The sequence below is a fragment of the Vombatus ursinus genome, unplaced genomic scaffold (genome assembly GCF_900497805.2).
Source record: "Vombatus ursinus unplaced genomic scaffold, bare-nosed wombat genome assembly UNPS02014813.1, whole genome shotgun sequence".
Lineage (NCBI taxonomy): Eukaryota > Metazoa > Chordata > Mammalia > Diprotodontia > Vombatidae > Vombatus > Vombatus ursinus.
The window spans coordinates 12,591,001-12,611,355 of NW_020954591.1; the positions used below are offsets into that span (position 1 = coordinate 12,591,001).

Below are 20,355 nucleotides of genomic sequence, written 5' to 3' on the forward strand. Positions count from 1 at the left end.
GTACCTATTTTGCAGGGTTGTTGGGAAGATTAAGTGAAATAATATGTGTAAAGTATTGTAAAAACCTTAAAGCATCAAAAGTTACATTATAATTATTAAATATACTGGTTGACTCTGGTTTTTCCACTCATCTTCATATTATAATCTAGCCAGTGAAAATTCTTCACCTACTTGTTTTTTTTCTTTTTTTTTTATATGAATTGTCAGGCCAAGCTCTTTTGAGTGGCTGTGTATCTCCCTAAAAAGACTCTGTATTGTTCAGGGACTTGATGTAATTAGCATAATATCGCCTGCAGGGAGGAACATCTGGAGGACCTCACCAGTGACAAAGAATCTGTCTTCCATTTGAGCTGGACATCCTCCATGACAGTGACAAACATCTTTGTTGAGCTTGTTTCCTTGTTTTGTACATCACTTAACACTGATAATTAGAGGACCATTGGATAAAGTTTTCTCTTGTTGCATTTGTTAAGAATCTCAGGTGATCTTAAAATCTGCCCAGGAGATGACTGGCTGAAGGAGAACCGTTAAGACTTTGTTTTGCTCTGAGTAAAATTTAAAAAAAAAATAATCAATAATCATTAATACAGTGAGATCTTATATCTCTGCCCTTTGCATTTAATTGTATCACTGTGAAAATATAACCTACTACAGAAAATTACTTGTGAAAACCTGCTAGTTCCCTTTTCATGTTTTCATCAGGGTTAACCCTTGATATGTACGTAACTCATTGTCATAAAGATTTTGTTGTAATGAGAAAGTAGGCATGTGGGTCAGTAATTACTGATGTCCTCTTCATTGCCCCTTTTTTGGTAACAATACCATATGGAATTTTTAAAAAATCATTTGTGAGGATTTGGAAGTTTTCTCTAACAATGCAAATCATGACCTGTCCATATCTGCCCTTCTTAAGTGACTTATCCATGTCCTCCTATAAGTTCACTGATGAGGTGTCCATGGGAGGGGAAGAGGAGTAGGATATATTGAGAAATGTAGGTGATATAAAGTCACCCTACTAAACTCTTTTTATGAGACAAGTAGACTTAATGCCTAAACAAGAGAGCAAAGAAAGAGAACTATAGACCAACATCACTACTTGACACAAAAATAAATAAATCAATCCTAAAAAAGGCTTGGAGGCAGGAGACAGAATGCCAAGTTTAGGGAATAGTCAGTAGGCCAGTTCAGCTGCAACATAGAGTATGTGAAGGGGAATAGTGTGCGTTAAGCCTTGAGAGACAAGCTGGAACTAATCTAGTCTAAATTTTTTAACTGTGGATAAGATTTTTATCCTGAGAATGACCTCAGTTTCCAGAAGAGCATGTTTTCACTCTGTCATATGCTGGTATAGAAAATAAACTTAAGAGGAAAAATTCCAATTCAGCAATATTTAAAAGAGAGTCCACTTTTGCCCACCATTGTGATACCCTTACTGCACTTACTTAGGTCACAGTTGGTAAAGAATTCTAAAGTGGCTTCACAACGTCAAATGATTGCTGGACTTAACCATGAGCCAACAAATGATGACACCAAGAGGTTTGGAATTCCCAAACCCAGGTCTTTTCTGATGTGGGAGAAAAGAACCACAAACACAAAAGTCCACCTCTTTGGCCATTAAGAACTAAATGTGACACATTTGTATGGTGCATGACATGTTTGCCTAACAAATTTTCAGTTGTAGCTCTACAAATCTCCCTTCTTAGAAACAGGGTAAAGAATATTTGCATCTGTTGAGCAAAATACAGCATGAGGTCACAGGAAAGTATCATCTTCACCCTAGTAGCTCTGTCTAACCCAGAAGAGAAACTTAAACAGCTCAAGTCAGACTTGAGCCAACTACATTCAATTAGTCTCTCTGAAATCAGGAGATTGATAGAGATAGAATCACTCCCTGGCTTCCTGATCATATGTCTTTTGGTTCTGTGTAGAACTGCCTGCAAACTTAGCTCTTAGTTCTCTTATTTCAGAAGCTCTCAGCTTCCCCAATGCCCTCTCTATTATTCTCTCAATTCTGATGGGACTTTGATAATTCCTTGCTCTTTGAGTAAGTCATTCATTGCTTTATGCTAAAATTACCTTGTGAGCTACCCAAAAAACTCCCAGCCCTCTCCCAACAATTCTCCAAGTCACCAAAAGGAAAGTGAAAATGACCTGTGTTTTGACCGTAGAAAGGAGAAAACCCTTTCATAGCTGGAACAAGAATACGTTTTCTTAGTCACAAAGCTATTCTTTTACCTTCAACTCAAATTTCCTGATCTCATCGCTACTGCCAGATGGCCAGTTTTAGGAAGGACCCCAGGGGAAAATTGAGGCTTTGAAAATACCAATAGCCTAATTGGTTAGTCCCCTTGAAAATTCCAGGGGAGGTTCAGGAAGCCAAGAGTCATCTTGTGCTAGGCTCAGTCATGATAAAAGGTAGAGGGATGGTTTGGGGGATGAGAGGGAACAGGACAGCAAAGTGCCCTGTGTGATTTCACTGTGTACAGAGGTTTATTAGATTATTTTTCTTGCCAGGGAAAAGTGGAGGGAAAGTCTCCTTGATACAGAATTACATGTCTGGTGTCATACTACATACCACTAAGGTTGGGGTGGCAGTTTTGGTATAAGCATTACTCTGACAGAGCCCCCTTGCAAAGAAAGGGGTGAAGCATGAGAATAGGCACTTTAGAGTAGCATGGAAGAGAATCATGGTAAATTTGGCCCTTTCCTAGGGTTTCCAGCAATGTAGACCAAATGCCTGAAAGGAGAATCCAAACCAGGTATTGATTTAATTTTATTTTCTCCTTAATATCCTTTGTGTGTTCATTCAATTCAATTAAACTAATATTTATAAAGCACCTACTATATATGGAGCACTATGCTGTATCAGAGAGGAAATGTAGACTTCAGATAATAACTCACACTGCCTTGCACATGATAGGAACTTAAAATGCTTATGGTATTGGACTTCTATGTCAATATACATTTCATAAATTTTATAAATCCCTTTCTTCAGGATCATCTGTTGAGGTATATGCAGTATATGGAGTATTATCTCTATTTTACACATGAGGAAATTGATACTCAGAAGATTTAGATGACTTGCTCAGGGTCTCTCAGCTAGTAAGTGACAGATTCAGGATTTGAATCTGAGTTGGATCTTGACTCTGAATCTAGTGATTTTTCCACTATATGGAGTGATTCTAAGACTCAAGCTGTGCTGTCATGGAGCTTAGACTCTTCCAACATGGATAATGGCAATACAATCTAACATAAAAGTACACAAGAAAGGTGTGAGCAAAGTAAAGCTGAATGGGAAAATAACATAGATCCCAGTCAATAACATCTAAGGGGATCAGATAAAGTACTTCTGTCTTAGTGTCTGTAAGTCCTGTAATTCTACTTCACAAATATTAGAGAAGAATTGACCAAAGGCTTTACAAAACAACCAACTTTCACTTTTGAGGATACATGTAGAGCTGAAGAGATGCTTGGAGGTTGAAAAAGGCCTGAAATATGTCTATACTTGAGGCAGGGGTACCCTGCTTTAAGAAAAGCAAATATGTAAAAATCTGAGCTAATGAAGCAGACAATTCAGACCAACAGTTCTAGTTTCAGAAGGATTCTTTATACAAAAGGAGGACATTTCAAGTAGGATTGGATTTTTTAAATTATCGTTTACATGCAACTTTTTAGGTGCACATCTATTACATAAAATAATGTCTGCTCTCAAGTGAGAGGGTAAACAAGACTGATCGATGATCATGAATGTCCCCAGTCCAGCTCTAGATGACTAAATTTGTAAGCTTATGAGCCCATGAACCTGTCTTGATCATTATTTTCCCATTTACTGTGTAGATCTATCTGGCCTAATTGAGCACATTACTAACTAATCTTAACTATTAATCAACATTTTAAAATCTAATCTTGGATTTCTTTAGTCTATTTTATTTTATTTTATTTTATTTTTTGGTGAGGGAATCAGGGTTAAGTGACTTGCCCAGGGTCACACAGCTAGTGTCGAGTGTCTGAGGTCAGGATTTGAACTCAGGTCCTCCTGACTCCAAGGCCGGAGCTCTATCCACTTCTTTAGTTTATTCTAAAAAGAAACTATTTTTCTATTATATTTATTTAGTTATGTTTCAGTCAAATCTGTTCTAATATCAAAGAAGCTTAGAGTCAAAAGTCCTTCATTTCCTACTTGCAATTTTTCAGAGAAAAAAATATTCATTTGCTTTTTTTTTTTTTTTACCATTACCCCTGAACTCTCAGAACACCCTTCCATCTAATTGGGTTTTAGTCTTAACAGTCCACAAGTAGCGAGTGGTATGGCCTTGGCTAAGTCTCTTAACTTCTTTGTTTTACAGATGTTTCCTCAGCTACAAAATGGAAATAATAATACTTATATTAACTATGTTACATGTTTGTTGTGAGGAAACCTCTTTGTAAACCTTAACATATTACATAAATGTAACCCATCTTTATTATATAAATGAAATCCATTTTTATTATTTTCTATCCACTCCTCACCTGTCCCTTTTTGTGAAAGCGAACTATTTATCTGTGCCCCACAATTTTCTCAAGCTCCATGTTTCTTGGAGTTCTAGCCAAAGGGGAAGACCTTTGAATAGAAGGTCTTGTACCAACCTGTGCTACAGGTATGAGGCAGCATGACTTCCTAAGGGTCTGTATAAGACTTCAGGGTGGTCTCTTCCCAATCAAGACAAGTTCACCTTCATCACCCTCTTTACCAACTCTCCCATCCAACTGATTAATATTTGATCTACAATGTATTTGGGAGGCCTGAGTTGCTAGAAAAATTGTTTCGTATAAGATTACAAATTAACCAACCTAATGACTACCAGCTTCCTCTAAATTTAGCTTAATGACCACCATCTATGCTTAAATAATTCTATCTTTAATCTGCTTAGCAGAGGGAAGCCTGGTGGGTGATAAATTTGTTGCTGCTTAATATCAAAGCATAAAGGCTAGTAATGCCATACATATATGGATATAGATAGAGACAGAGATAGATATTGATCTTTTTTTTGTCTCAACCTTATGGTTTTACTGATATAGGGAACTCCAGTGAGAAAACTCCCTCTAACAATGCAGCTCTGCAACTGTTCTGCAACTTATAGTCTTAAAGAGTTAACTGAAGGGGCAGCTAGGTGGTGCAGTGGATAGAGCACTGGTTCTGGAGTCAGGAGGAACCGAGTTCAAATCCTGTTTCAGACACTTACTAACTGTGTGACCCTGGACAAGTCACTTAAGCCCAATACCTCAACAACAAAAAAGAGTTGACTGAGATGTTAGGTGTGGGCTTGTAGTTAGGCTTAGGGTTGTAGTCAGTGTCCAGATGCTGAGGCCGATTCCTAATCCACTAGGTCATGTCTCCCTTTATAAGTGTCTAGTGATAGAAGTTCATTTCTGTGTTGTTGATCTTTTTGAAGTTAGAAAATGTTTTAGGCCTATTCTTTTTACTACTTGTTTTAGTTTCTATGTTGCTGATCAGTCATTTTCAGTCATGTCCAACCTTGATCCCACATGGGGTTTTCTTGGTAGAAATATTGGAGTAGTTTGTCATTTGCTTCTCCAGCTCATTTTATAGATGAAGAAACTGAAGCAAACAAGGTTAAGTGACTTACCCAAAGTCCCACAACTAATAAGTGTCTGAGGCCAGATTTGGACTCAAGAAGATGAGTCTTCCTGACTCTAGGCCCAGCACTCTACCCACTGGGCCACCTAGCTGCCTCATTTTATTTTCTTAGCAAGCATTTTTCACCCTTGTAGCAATGCTGTAGAACTATTCATCAAAGTCCCACTTGCCCTTGCAGCAGATATAAATTCTGAGGGTCTTTATCCCAGCTTATACTCACACTGATAAGTCAGGTTCCCTGGAGTAAGGCTGGCTGCCTGTCCGCCATCAGGGCTCTAGGAGTACCACTGAGGGGTGGTGGAATCCTTCTCTAGTACTACTGGCTCAAAAGCTTCCACTGTTGTACTTCCCATCATCATAGTTGGTTGATATCCATTAGTCAGCCAGACAATTTTAGAAAGGAGCATTTATTAAGGTGGTATAGTAAAAAAAAAACATAACAAAAAACTGATAAAAAAAATTCCTCCCCCCACCCAAGTCTATGATACTTTGTGCCACAAGTACATATAGGATTTAGAGGAAAGTGGGCTTAGATTTAGAGAGTACATGTAGCAAAGGAGTAACTCACAGCTTCTGGTTGCTAGAAATCTTTTTCTCTGCTTGGTGGGGTATCACTCATGAACTTCCCCTCACGTATGGGATAGCTTTACTGCAGGGCTTTTTGTAGAGCTATGAATCTTCATTTTGTCTCCATTGCTGGCTCCCAGTGCAGACACTGCGGTCAGTTGATTTGGGGATGCTGCTAGTACACCAAGGGGAAGTCTTCCAGACCTCTGAAATTCAAAAGGTCCTCTTTTACTAAAGTGAGCGAGGTAGGAGACAAAGACCAAGACTGGGCTTCTTCTCTCCTCCTTCCCAACCATCTTTTCTCAGGGATTTACCTGGAATTCTCTCTCCTCTCTACTTGCTTAAATTTCAAGAGTCCTGAACTAGTTCCTAGCCTCCCTGAATGGGGCACAGAGGGTGTTATCCAGTTTCCTCAGCCTCTTGTGTATCATCACCTCAGGTGATCAAGAGTTCTTTTCATGCTTAGCTTGAAACCTATTTTTGAATGATTGATTGTAATGTGGTCTTGCCTGGTGAAGGTACTTTTCACTTTTTTTTAAAAAAAATAAGCTGGGATCACTTGGTTCAGTTAATCAACCTCCACTCTTATGCTCTTACGGCATTCCAACACTCTAGAGTTTCTGAATTTCTGGGAGGTCAAGCTGCATTGTAATCTCAAGAGAACAGCCAAGAATCAGAGAAGAAAGGGCAAGAGCCACCCTTTTCTCCTAGGTAACTTCTACATTGCAAACTGGGCTGACCTGGAAGCAGATTCCCCATGGAGTCTATAGAATCCTCAAATCTCTCCAGGCCATCCTCTCAATTCTGAGTTCCCATGAGAGGTGGGAAGGAGGCATTTTGTCTCTTGAGATTTCATGGCATGCTTAGGATGTGTCTGTCACTACTTGTGTAACTATGAGGAAAACTGGCAAGCAATGAAGTTTCCCACTGACACACTTACTAGTGGTGCTAGGGAAACTATATGCTATGTAAGCTAGACTAGTTTTTCCCTTGAAAGTATTGAAACTGTCTTGGAGATTCAATTGGTTTGGAAAACTAAGTTTTGGACTTTTGATGCAGTTTTCTGGTAGGCTAACAGCAAAAGCCATCACATAAGGAATCAGGAGCTCTTTCCTCGCCTTTCTAGCCCATACAGAGGCAAAGAAATTGCACTCACTTGAGTGACCGCTGTATCTTTACTGAATTTTCCCTTCCTGAATCCAAAGACAAATCCTCAAGTCCCTACTTTCAAGGAGCTTACTTTCTGTTATCTTTGAAAGCAAGCAGTGTAGTGTAGGAGAAAGAGTGTTTCATTGAGGGTAAGGCCCCTTGGACTCATGGCTTTGACTACTCTTTACTGTGTGACCTTGGGAGAGGCATTTAATCCTTCTGGGCCTCAGTTTCAGTAGGAATTTCCGTGAAACAAAAAGTTAAAACTCATACAGATACAATCAGAGCTACTACTCACATTCTTCCTTATGCTGTTTGTTTTTTCAAATATATAGCCTTTAAAGCATATGACCAAGTTAAACGTCCTTTTGTTAACTTCCGGATGGGCTGTGAGTGTCTCATTTTATTCTTATTTTGGTCCTGTTGCTCAAGACTGGCCTGAATTAGGCCTAGCCTACAAACAATAATCAGCAGTCATTTTTTCTCCAGCATTTCATATAATTATCTAACTAACTCTGTAATTTTTTTTCTAGCAGCACATTAGAGTTTTGTGACCACAAGTACCGGCCGGGAGAATATACCTTCCATGCAGAAAATGGTGATGCTCAGTTCACAAAAACGTTTACACTCCATGTAAAAAGTAAGTTGAAAATGCAGAAAATTTAAATACATTAGATTCTTTAATACTTTCATTCATGAACTGTAATTAGAAAAACAAAAATAATGGTGAGAAGATAATGCTAAAAAAACTATTTTAAAATATTAAGGTACTTTGAAATACAAGTTAGTAGATTTTATTAAATTTCTCCCCCATCTTATCATGTAAACACTTAAAAAATTCATTGCATGTGCTTTCTGAATATGGCAACTCATTACAATGGCCCTAATATTAGTTTTGGTGTTGATTAAAGGTGAAACTATTTAAGTACTTCAGGCTTCATGTTGCTTTTTATTTCCATTTCTTTGGCTATTAAAAATATAATATTGAAAATCAAAGAATACTGTGAATACTTTTGAATCTCATATAGCCCCTGAAACTGAACAGGCTCAGAGAAAGTGAAACAAAGATTTGCGCACTAGCTCCCTGCAGAGCAAGGCAGTGTAAAGGAGAAGGCTTGTTATGAGTCAGGGATAGGAGAGGGAGCCAGGGGAGGCCCAGACTTTTCCAGGAGTGATGGCAGAAGATTCAAGGTGTCCTTCCCTTCCAGGGAAGGCAACTGTGCCTCCCAAGAGCCACCTGTATCCTTAGGTTAGTTTTTTAGACCACAACCTAGATGTACAGTATTATATGGACTTTTTCATGTTCATTGTGTTTTACAGGGGAACCTCAAGTAAAAATGGACATATCAACAAATCAGGCTTCTTGTGACTCTAATGGCTATCCTTCACCATCTTGGACCTGGAAGAAGTGTATAGACAAGTCTCCCAAGTAAATAAAGATATTTTCTCTTCTTATGATGGCAGAGCGGTTTGCAACTGCAATCCACATTGCAATAATCAATAATCAACTGATCAAAAGCATTTATTAAGCACCTTCCATGTAGGTACCAGGCACAGGGCTAGGTTCTGGGAATCCATAGACAAGTTAAACAGGCCCAGCCTTTAAGGGAGTGACATTCTGTTGTCATCTTTGAAAGCAGGCAGTATAGGAATGCCCATCAATTTTGGAATGCTTAAACAAGTTGTGATATATGATTGTGATGGAATACTACTGTGTTGTCAGAAATGATGAACAGGTTGATTTTAGAAAAACATGGAAAGTCTTGCATGAAATAATGAAAAGTGAAATGAGCAGAACCAAGAGAATGTTGTGTTTAGTAACAACAATATTGTTTAAAGAATAACTGTGAACAACTGAGTTATTCTAAGTATTATAAATACTCAAATCAGCTACAAAGGACCTATGAAGGAAGATTCGATTCACCTCCAAAGAAAGAACTGATAAATAGAAGCATACATAGTATGGTTTTATGCACACACACACACGTGTGTGTATACGTATGTATGTATACACACACACACATATACACACGTGTCAAATGATGGCCTTCTTTAGTACAGAGTGGAGAAGGAGGGAGGGAGACAGTTTGGTACTTAAAATATAGCAAAAAAATTAAATTAAAAAAATTTTAAAGAAAGCAGGCAGTATAGTGCAGTCAAAAGAGCACTATACCAAGAGTAAAGCCCATTGGACTCATGGCTTCTACCGCTCTTTACTGTGTGACCTTGGGAGAGGCATTCAATCTTAATGGGCCTCAATTTTGAGGCCCAGCGAGTACAGTACCACAGGGAGCAAGAGCCTTTTCAGGACAGCATGGCTAGGGTCCTTAACTGTGGCTTAGGGGAGGAGAGGAGTGCTTGAGGTTGGGCCCAAAGACAAAATTCAGAAAATAACAGTAAGAAGAAGCTGAGGCCTGTGAAAGAAATAGTGAAAGCCCAGATACAATGAAAGCTGCTATTCACATTCTTCTTTATGCTATTCTCTTTTTAAAATATTTAAATATTTTAAATATTTAAAGAATTGATACACTTAAGGAAGAATCAATCTATACTGCAGAAGCTACGACCCAAATACATAGTATTTTTTCCCCCAAATTTTATTTGTTTGCACCACTGGCCTTTCCCTATAGCATCCCTCCCCCTACTCATCAGTAGAACACTCCCTTACAAAGAGCAAGAGCAACTGAGTGAAACTCACTGATGCAGTACCTGATGGGATGGGCAACATTCCACACCTGCGGTCACCCTGAGAGGAGGGAAGCCTCTAGGAACGTGATCGGTCATTGCACTGAACAGCAGGTCAGATGTCATGGCTTGTTTTTTGTTGAGAGATATGGATGAATTTCAGGTAGTTCCCTCTGCATAGATTCTGAACTGAAATCTAATGATGTATTATTGTACCTGACACCCACGGCCATGGCCTAATTTTCCATGGGTGCCATTTCTTTTCAGTTGCACAGACATCTCAGGAGGGGTTTGGAATGAGAGAACTAGCGGGAAAGTGTCTGGACAGGGGACATCGAGGAGCACCCTAAATCTAAGCGAACAGTTCAAAGGATTCCTAGTTGAATGCTGTGCCAACAATTCACTGGGCTCCTTCTGCGCCTCAAAGATTGTCAACTCCTCAGGTACTGTGCCATTCCCATTAGGATGCAGAAGTTACAGGAACTCCCTACAGCTCAGCCTCTCTCCATGTGTCGGTTCAGAGTTACAGGGGCCTTACAAAGGGAAATAAGTTCAATGTATGAGGAGGTTTTGTGAGTCAAACACAAATTCCCAGTGACATCAAGTGCTTTGGAGTTCCTTGGAAGGCGCCTAAAATACTATCAATAGAGGGAATCTCCTCACCTGGGAATTCTTTATAAACCAACAAAATCCCAGGTCTAGTTCCTATGTCTAAATTTCATTTTATTCTAGTATGTCATAACATTTTTGGATCCTTATTCTGCCATCCAATATACTGGCCACCCCTTTCAGCTTTCTGTTATCTGAAAATCTGATAAGTATGCCATCTCTGCCTTCAGGAATCAAAACAATACCTAGAAAATAAATTTTAAAAAAACAGAAAAAATAACAGAAATTGAAAGATGACATTTTCCAGATCCAAACTCAGCGCTTTGGCAACCCTGTTGTATTTTCCATTTTTGTTAACATTCTTGCTTGCCTGCTGCTTCCTGATGTTTTAGATATGTTCCCCACCTCACTCCCTGCATTTAACTTCAGCAAACATAGGGCTTATCAATTTGCAATAATATTTAACATATCTGGTTGCCCAAAACATAACTTCTTTTTTTACTAATTAATTTATTTTTAATTTTCAATATCTCTTCCGTAAGTTTTGAGTTTTAAATTTTTTTCTCCCCCTCCCTCCCCAAGACAGTGTGCAATCTGATATAGGCTCTACATATACATTCCTATTAAACATATTTTCACATTAGTCATGCCACAACATAACTTCCGCATTTAACTTTGCATATCTTAGATAGCCATATAATGAAGCATCTTACTAAAACTTCCCTGAATTACTTAGACTATGCACTTAAATATATGACTTTTATATAGAGAATATATATATATATGCATACACACATACATACATAGTTCTATTTCCATATGTAAGATATGATATCAATGAGAAAACAAGACAGGTTTCTATCTTTTCCTTCATATCACAGAACTGTATGGTCAGAAGGGACTTTAGAGATCACTTACTCCAACCCTGTAACCTATGTAAGAATGTTTTCTACAGTGTCCCTGATAGAGGTCATCTAGCCTACTTGACTATTTTCATCTCTTGGATGAATCCCTCTTCCATTTTTAAACAGCTTTGGTTGTGAGAAAGTTCTTTCTTATGTTGTGTTGAAATCTGCCACATTAAATCTTTCGCCCATCAATCCCAGTTTTGCCCTCTGAAATTAAAATTGAGTTGAATCTCTCTTCCACAGTATAGCACCTCAAATAAGAACAGTGCTTGATTTGTTATTCTGAATATAATTTATGTGGAGTGTTTGTGACCTCACAGTCATAGATAATCAGTAGAGAAGGGAATAAGCATTTATATAGTGCCTACTAAGTATCAGGCACTGACACAGTGCTTTACAAGTGCTTTACAAATATTATCTTATTTGATCCTCACAACAGCCTTGCTGGGTGCTGTTGTTATCCCCATTTTACAGTTGAGGAAACTGAGGGGGAAAAGAGGTTAAGTGACTTGCCTAGGGTTATGTAGCTAGTCAGTGTCTGAGGCCTGATTTGAACTCAGGTCTTCCTAACTCCAGGCCTAACACTCCATTTATAGCATTACTTAGCTACCTTTGATATTTGTTGAATTTTGTTGCTTTGAAATATTTGTTTATGGGGGGTGAGGAATTGATAATCATAGTTATTATTAAAATTATTAAAATAGTATTATTATTAAATAGTTATTTATTAAAATAGTAGATGATGTTTTAATTAATTAAATTGACAATTTAATTAATTAAAATAGTAGATGACATTTTAATGAGCACTATTATAATAGTAAACAGAAATGTTGATTCACAGATTCATGCAACGTAGAATCTTACAGTTAGAAGATCACCAGTCCTTAAAGTACAAATTCCCTTTGGTATTATATCCCTGACTTTGTCCAGCCTATGCTTGAATCCCTCCAATGATGAGGAACTCACTACCTCATAAGGGAGCCCATTCCATATTCATCATCCTCTAATTATTGGAAAGTTCTTTCTTATATTGAGCTGAAATGTACCTCTCTATAACTATTATGCATTGGCCCTAATTCCACCTGCTAAGCCATGTCTAGTCCTTCTTTTACAGGACAGTCCTTCCAGTGTTTGAGGACAGCAATCGTACCCAACCCCCAAGTATTATCTTCTTTAGGCTTAATATCCCCTGTTCCTTCAAACTCATGTCATAGTTTCGTATTCCCCTCATCATTCTGATTGATTTCTGGCATACTCTCTTGTCAACATCACTCCTAAATTGCAGCCCAAAGAATTGAAGATAAATAATTCAGATGTGGCTTCACCAGAGTATGGTGAATGGCTTCTCACATCCCTCATTCTGAACATATCATTTCTTTAAGTAATGTAGCCTTGGATTTCATTCGTTTTTTTGGTTGGTACATCACACTGTGGATTCATTTTGAAAATATAACACCCCACCCCCTCTCAGGATTTTTTCTATGAAGCCTGCTGTTGAACCATGGCTCTCCCACATACTGTACTTAAACAAGTGTTTGTTTGTTTTGACCCAAATTCAGAACATTTTACATTTGTTCCTATTCTATTTCTTCTTGAAAGGTAGCATGGTATGGTAGTTTGAGAGGAACCTCATAACCAGCAGGAATGGGTTTCAAGTCCTGCCTGTGACACATACCTATAATGTGATTTACATCAAGTCATTTAAACCCCTCAGGGCTCTAGGCAGAAGACAACAATTCAGGTGATGACCTTCACTGACAGAGGGAATTTCCTCATCTCATTTTCCATAAACCAGTGAAATCACAAATCCAGTCGCTATGCCTAAATTTCATTTGATTAAATTTATCCCCTCATTCTGGTATGTCACAACCTCTTTGGATCTCTTTTCTGCCATCCAAAGATGGAAGCTACCCCTCCCAGTTCTCTGTCATCTGAAAATCTAATAATTAGGCTTTCATCCAAGTCACTGATTAAAGTGTAGAACCAAAAAAAAATCATTACTTAGTAATCTTATTTTGTTTCAGGATCTTTTCCTATCACCCAGGACAAGTTTTCCTTCTATATCACCATTGGATTTTGTCTTCCCTTCATTGCTGTTTTACTCACACTCATTTTTCACAAATACAGAAAGGTAAAAATCAAGCAGGTACAACCCAAAAAGCATTTGTTTCCCAATTTTTGCAACATTCTGTGTCATTTTTAATGGGTTCCATTTTCCTTTTCTGAAGCAATATAGGTATGAAAGTCAACTGCAAATGGTACAAGTGACGGGCTCATCGGATAATGAATACTTCTATGTTGATTTCAGAGAATTCGAATATGACCTCAAATGGGAGTTTCCAAGAGAAAACTTAGAATTTGGTAAGAGATGTAGGCAGTAAATAAATAACACAATGGAATTGCCCTTCTGACCTAAAACTAAAACAGATATATACCTATGTTTTCCCTGCAGGACAGATCCTAGGCTCAGGTGCCTTTGGAAAAGTGATGAATGCCACAGCTTATGGAATCAGTGAAACTGGAGTCTCAATCCAAGTTGCTGTCAAAATGCTAAAAGGTACAGTAAAGCCGAGTGGCCTTATCAAAGAGACTTTCCATTTTCAGTTAGGTCCCTAAATTATTTAATGTGCTTGGGCCATGATAGAGAGAAGTGACGGGTGCTAGGTGGCACAATCCAGCCTCAGGTACTTACTAGTTGTGTGACCCTGGTCAAGTTACTGAACCTGTTTCCCTTAGTTTCCCCAACTGTAAAATGGAGATAATAATAGTCCGTACAAGCCATGGTTGTTATGAAGATAAAATGAGATGATATTTGTAAGGAACTTTGCAAACCTTGAACATTAATGCTACTAGCTGTTACAGATGGGGTAAAACAAAAAAAAATGGGGTGGATCTTATGGAAGCCTCCTTCCTCTTTTTGGCACAATTTCCTTATCTGTAAAATGGGGACAATAATATGGGGATAACAATACTCATTCTACTTATCTCATGGGGTGGGAAGGTGGTGTTAAAAGTAAAATGCTTTGTGGCCCTTAAAGTATTACGGAAGTGTAAGCTACCTTTGTGATTTATTTGGTATTCATGAGAATCTGTTTGCCTTGGAATTAGATGGGGATATACTTGCTGCAAACAGATGCTGCCTCTTCTGGTACTTTCATAAGGGTCAGGTCTTTAAAAAGTCACAGTCTTGGGGCTCCAGAACTAGAAAGATGCACGTGCTCAATTTTTATTTTCTGATAGCTGAGGGGATTGGATAAGACAACCTCTGAAAGGCATTTTAAACTGGGTATTGTGGCCTATGCCTGTTGTACCTACTACCACTCTGGTTGAGGCTGGTGGCATTCTTGATCTGGGGAGTTCTGAGCTACAGTGGGCTAAGCCAGTTGGGTGTCTGTACCAAGTTGGGCACCAAAATTATAAGCCCCTGGGAACAGGGTGCGGTGAGACCAAAAGCCTGACTAAGGAGGAGCAAACTGGCTCAGATTGGAAACAGAGCCTATGAAAACTCCCGTGCCAGTCAGTAGTGGAGTTGGGCCTGTGTGTGGCCTCTGTATTTTCAGCTTGGTGATATAGGGAGAGCCAGCCTTAAAAAAATGTCCCTTTTAGCTTTAAAAATAAAATGGAAAGGGGAGTCATAAAGACTTAACTTCTCAGAACCTCAGTTTCCTCATTTGTAAAAGGATATCAATCCTTCTAAAAATTACCTGATATGGGTTATTATGAAGCTCAACTAAAATAATATACACAAACAGCTTTGAAAACTTTAAAGTGCTGCTGACAATTCTGTCAGTAGTAATAGTAATATTGCAACGTAGTAATGTTGCAAAGTTAGACATAGGAAAGAAACACAGACATGATTCTGCCTAGAGGAAGATTAGAAGAAACCTTAATACTAGCATTTGCTTTCAAGAAGAGGTAACATCATGTAGTAGACAGAGCGCTGAACCTGGCATCATGGGACCAAAGCATAAATCCTGGCTGGATCACTTAGTACCTCTGGGACCTTGGGCAAATCATCACCTCTCTGGGCCTCAGTTTCCACTTCTGTAAAATGAGGGGGCTAGACTCAATGGCATCTGAGGTCTCTTCTGGCTCTAGATATATGATCTTATGTTTACAAAAAGGGCTCCTTTTCTAATCCTGGGAGGATTAGAGGGGCAGCAAGGTGGTGCAGTGGATAGAGTGCTGGGCCTGAAGTCAGGAAGACACAACTTCTTGAGTTCAGATCTGGCCTCAGACTCTTCCTAGCTGTGTGACCCTGGACAAGTCACTTAACCCTCTGTGCCTCAGTTTGCTCATCTGTAAAACGAGCTGGAGAAGGAAATGGTAAACCACTCCAGTATCTTTGCCAAGAAAAACCCAAATGGGGTCATGAAGAGTCCAACATGACTTAACAACAACAACAATGAGGTTTAGAGCCAAGATGCTGGCCAGTCATTCTAGTTTGAGAGTTCCCAAGGAGGAAAACAGGTAGAGACCCTTTTTCCTTGGGAGGACAAAGTTTTTACACTCTATTTAGTAAGGAGGGTGGAATTCAGCCAACTTTGTACACTCCTCACATTATTTAAACACAGTCCTACCTGGAGGCAAGGGGAAGGGTCAGTTCAACTCTGTGACTATGGGCCATTAAGTCTTCAGAACCTCATTATAAACTAGGGGACTCATTTATCATAACCATTGCTGTGCACTAAAATGAGATCTGTGGATGGGAAAGTGCTTTTAAAAAACTGGCACCATCACACTATTTGTGGTCCTTAGGAATGTTTAATCGAAATACATAGATCCCTATAAAATTCATTCTACTTGCTAGTTTTACTTGAGATGTCTAAAGACGGTTGGGATTGACATGTAAATCATAGCATCATAGATCTGGAGCTGGAAGTGTGTCAAAGTCCATTGATTCTAACCCCCAAACCATAGTTCTAAAGGACAAGAAGGTCATGTGTGGATCTCAGCTTTGTTTTTTTTTTTTAAATTAAAGTCTACTGTTCACGAACTAGCTTCAAGCTATTCGCCCCCCCCTTTTTTTCTTATAATTTTGCACTTACATAAATAGTTTAAATCAAACCTTTCTTGAGCCAGAAAACAAAATCTAATTTTTAGTATTTTTTGAGTTCTAAATATTGTTTTGGTTCAAAGTCTTCTGCATATTCTTTCATTAACAGAAAAGTCTGACAGCTCAGAAAAAGATGCTCTCATGTCAGAGCTCAAGATGATGACTCACATTGGAAGCCATGAGAATATTGTGAACCTACTGGGTGCTTGTACACTGTCAGGTAATGACCATCCACTCCCACTCTATTGGCCAGCAGCATTAAAGGACTGACTTATGAAGGTCACATTGAAGAAGATGAGAGAAATAGATGGAGTTTGGGACTTTCAAACATTTTGTAGTACTTATCAGTTAAAGAGGGTCAAAGAGCTTCCTAAGTGGTTCATTCAATCAATAAACTTTTATTAAGCACTTATTATGTATCTGCATTGTGCTAAGCATTGGGGATACAAAAAGAGGCAAAAGGTTCAGACAATAGGCACTGTGTATTGTAGAAAGAGATAACTAAATAGATATCCATTTTATATGGAAATCATCATATGACCTAAGCCATTTAAACCAAGCATGTCCTATGAAATGTGTCTAACTCTCCCAACCTCCATCTTTCTTAACCCACCCAAACAGGACTAGGCCTCAGGCTGACATAGATGAATGTGCTGATATCAATAATTGAAGCAGCTGGACAGAGGCCTTGGCCTGCAGTCTTATGAAATGAGACCAAATGAGATAATATTTGTAAAATACTTAGCATAGTGCCTGGAACATAGTAGATAATATAATAAATGGTGGCTTCTTTCTCTACCACCCTCTTCATAGGACGTGTAGCCAGAATAGAACCTGAAAATCCCTTCAGTCAAGATTCTCTAGGGCCTAGATGTCAAACTCACAGTCCTCACAATCAGCAAAACTCCAAAGTGAGGCTTGAACCAGATGAAAACATGACTGGGAAATATTTAATGAAGTAAATAAAAATACAACAAAACAGAACATTAATTTGTGGATTTCTAAGTCAATTTGTGGCCCACAGAGATTTGTTTCTATTTGAGTTCAACATCACTATCTGAACCTACACAGTCTGGTTCACTCCTGCTTGAGAATGTCCAAGGTATATGTGCCCTTATCCTGGACAATCTCAGTACTGCATACGCAAAGCATATAGAAGACATTTATTCTCTTTCCCTAGTACAGAAACCACAGACAAAGTGGGAGCCCCAAAAGAAAAAAAAAATCTTCTCTTAATCAACCAATAAACAATATTTAATAAGTTCTTATACTGTGCCTAGCACATCTTCTGGCACAAAAATGAGAATCAGATTTACTAGTTATTGAGAAAGGCTGCAAAGATAACAATGGCTGTAATGGAAAGAGAAAAGGCTATTCTCCTCAGAGGGAATTGGGCCAGACTATGGGAATCAGTAAAATCTAAGAGCTAGGCAAGCTGTACTTTCCTGTGGCAGAAGAGAAGTAAGCCCTTTCTCATCTTAATTCAGAGGCAGCATGGTAGATCCTAATCAGTATGAATAATGAATCTCCTGAAGTGGTCACATTATTTGCATTTTCACTGCATATTTCCACGGGGCCAGAACCAATTACCACATTTTGCATAATTTTAACTTTGAATAATGTGAATTCAAATACATGGGACCACTCCTGGGGATTCTGTAATTGGTAGATACAAGGAAGACCTTGTAGTCACTTAAACTCTCAGTACCCCCAGGAAACTTTCTAAGAGTTCAAGTTATAAAGTAGTTGCTGATCTGCATAAAGGGACTTTCCACAACAGGAAGTCCCTATACTGATGAAATCAGTGGTCTAGGCCAAAAAACAATCTTTATTATTCTCACCTGTTGTTGTATGCTGTCCTATATACACACTCTCTTGTATCTTATATGTTTATGTATTCATGATTAAAACTGTAACCATTTCAATTGAGATAACATATGTAAACCACTTTACAAATCTTAAAGCATTATATAAACATTAGCTATTATTATTGTTGTTGTTATTTCAGGACCAATTTATTTGATATTTGAATACTGTTGCCATGGGGATCTTCTAAATTACCTAAGAAGCAAAAGAGAAAAATTTCATAGGACGTGGACAGAAGTCTTCAAACAACATAATTTCAGCTTTTATCCCACTTTCCATTCAAGTTCCAGGTAAAAGATAAGTGATAGTTTCAAAAATAACACAATGGAAAATCATTAATACATTGCAATGTAAAATAAATGCCAAAGAACCATGTTCCCATCTTCGTACCTACTCAGGATAAAAGTCCAAAGATTGTGCTCAATGATGAGCTTCCTGAACAACTTTTGAAAAGTCATTTTATTTGCCTCCTTTTTCTCATTTGTAAAAAATTGGGACAATGATACTTTTCTTCTGTTTAATGTGATATTTGTGACAGATTTTTATCAATGATGAAGACCATGTGAGAATGGCTAACCCTCCATATTCTCAGATCAAGATGGGAGTAGGGGAGAGATCCCATGTTTTGGCATGAAAAAAAGCTCTGCTGAGTGATGTTGGGAGATGTTTTCCAAAATATATGGAAAATACAATTTTGTTATTTAAACATTTTCTAGTGCTTAAGTTACTGCAATATATTGGGATGAAGAGCCAGCCTTGGAGCCAGGATGCCCTAGGTTTAAGGCCTGCTTTTAACACATACTGGCTGTACTATCCTTAACCAATCACTTAAATTCTCAATCCCACCCACCCCACCCCAACCCCAGTTAACTTTCTAACATTATAAGTTTTGAGAACCAGTTTCATCCTGTGTTTGTAGAGGGAATTTCCTCACTGAGAAATTCCCCAAAGGAATGAAATCAATCACAGTTCTGGTTCTTCTCCCCCCCCCCCACCAAAGCACCATTCTGAGGTCTCCATTCAGCTCTAAGCCTTTATTAATCCTTTATTAAACTTCTATAGATATGATCATATGCATCCCAGTGGAAGGGTTGTTTTTTTTTTAAGTACAGAGACTTTGAATGCTTTTTTTTTAGTTCCAAATTCTCTCTCCTTCCCTTCCTTTCCCCCTCCTCCCTGCCCCTGCCCCCCCGAAATGAAAGAGCAAGAGAAACCAAATCTATTACAAATGTGTATAGTTGTGCAAAAAAAAAAATCCTCATTAGCCATGTTGCAAAAAAAAAAAAAAAGAAAGAGAAAGAAAGAGAAAAAAAATACTCCATCTATACTCTGAGTCCAAAACTCTCCTGAGTCATTTGGAATTGTGGTGGTTCATTGTGTTGATCAAAATTAACTAAATCTTTCAGAGCTAATTATCTTTACAATGCTGCTGATACTGTGTAGATTGTTCTCCTGGTTCTGCTCACTTCAATTTTCATCAGCTCATACAAGTCTTCCCAGGTTTTTCTGAAACCATCCTTTTCATCATTTCTTATAGCACTATAATAAGGAATTGTTTCTTATTCTTATGTTATGATGACGATACCTCCCTCCCATTACATTTCTGAGGTCCCTTTCAGTTCTAAGAGCCCTTATTAATCTTTTATTACATACAATTATATTACATACATGATACATACAATGGAGGAGCTAGGTGGTGAAATGGCTAGACTGCCAGTCCTGAAGTGGAAAGATTCATCTTCCTGAATGCAAATCTGGCCTCAGACACTCCCTAGCTGTGTGACCCTGGGCAAGTCACTTAACCCTTGCATCAGTTTTCTCATCTGTAAAATGAGCTGGAGAAGGAAATGGCAAATCACTCCAATATCTTCCTGACC

General features: G+C 38.4%; 1 protein-coding gene across 5 annotated transcripts in view; it reads left to right on the top strand.

Annotated features, from left to right (window-relative positions):
- Positions 1–20,355, top strand: part of FLT3 (fms related tyrosine kinase 3) — a 74,641-nt gene that overhangs the window by 40,475 nt on the left and 13,811 nt on the right. For 3 of the 5 annotated variants that reach the window (XM_027835222.1, XM_027835221.1, XM_027835224.1), the window contains 8 exons: positions 7,888–7,994; positions 8,675–8,783; positions 10,307–10,482; positions 13,581–13,687; positions 13,785–13,917; positions 14,009–14,113; positions 16,722–16,832; positions 18,621–18,768. In XM_027835222.1, coding sequence (XP_027691023.1) covers positions 7,888–7,994; positions 8,675–8,783; positions 10,307–10,482; positions 13,581–13,687; positions 13,785–13,917; positions 14,009–14,113; positions 16,722–16,832; positions 18,621–18,768 — 996 coding nt within the window. The remainder of the gene's footprint in view (positions 1–7,887; positions 7,995–8,674; positions 8,784–10,306; positions 10,483–13,580; positions 13,688–13,784; positions 13,918–14,008; positions 14,114–16,721; positions 16,833–18,620; positions 18,769–20,355) is intronic. The other 2 variants (XM_027835223.1, XM_027835225.1) reach the window with 1 other exon arrangement.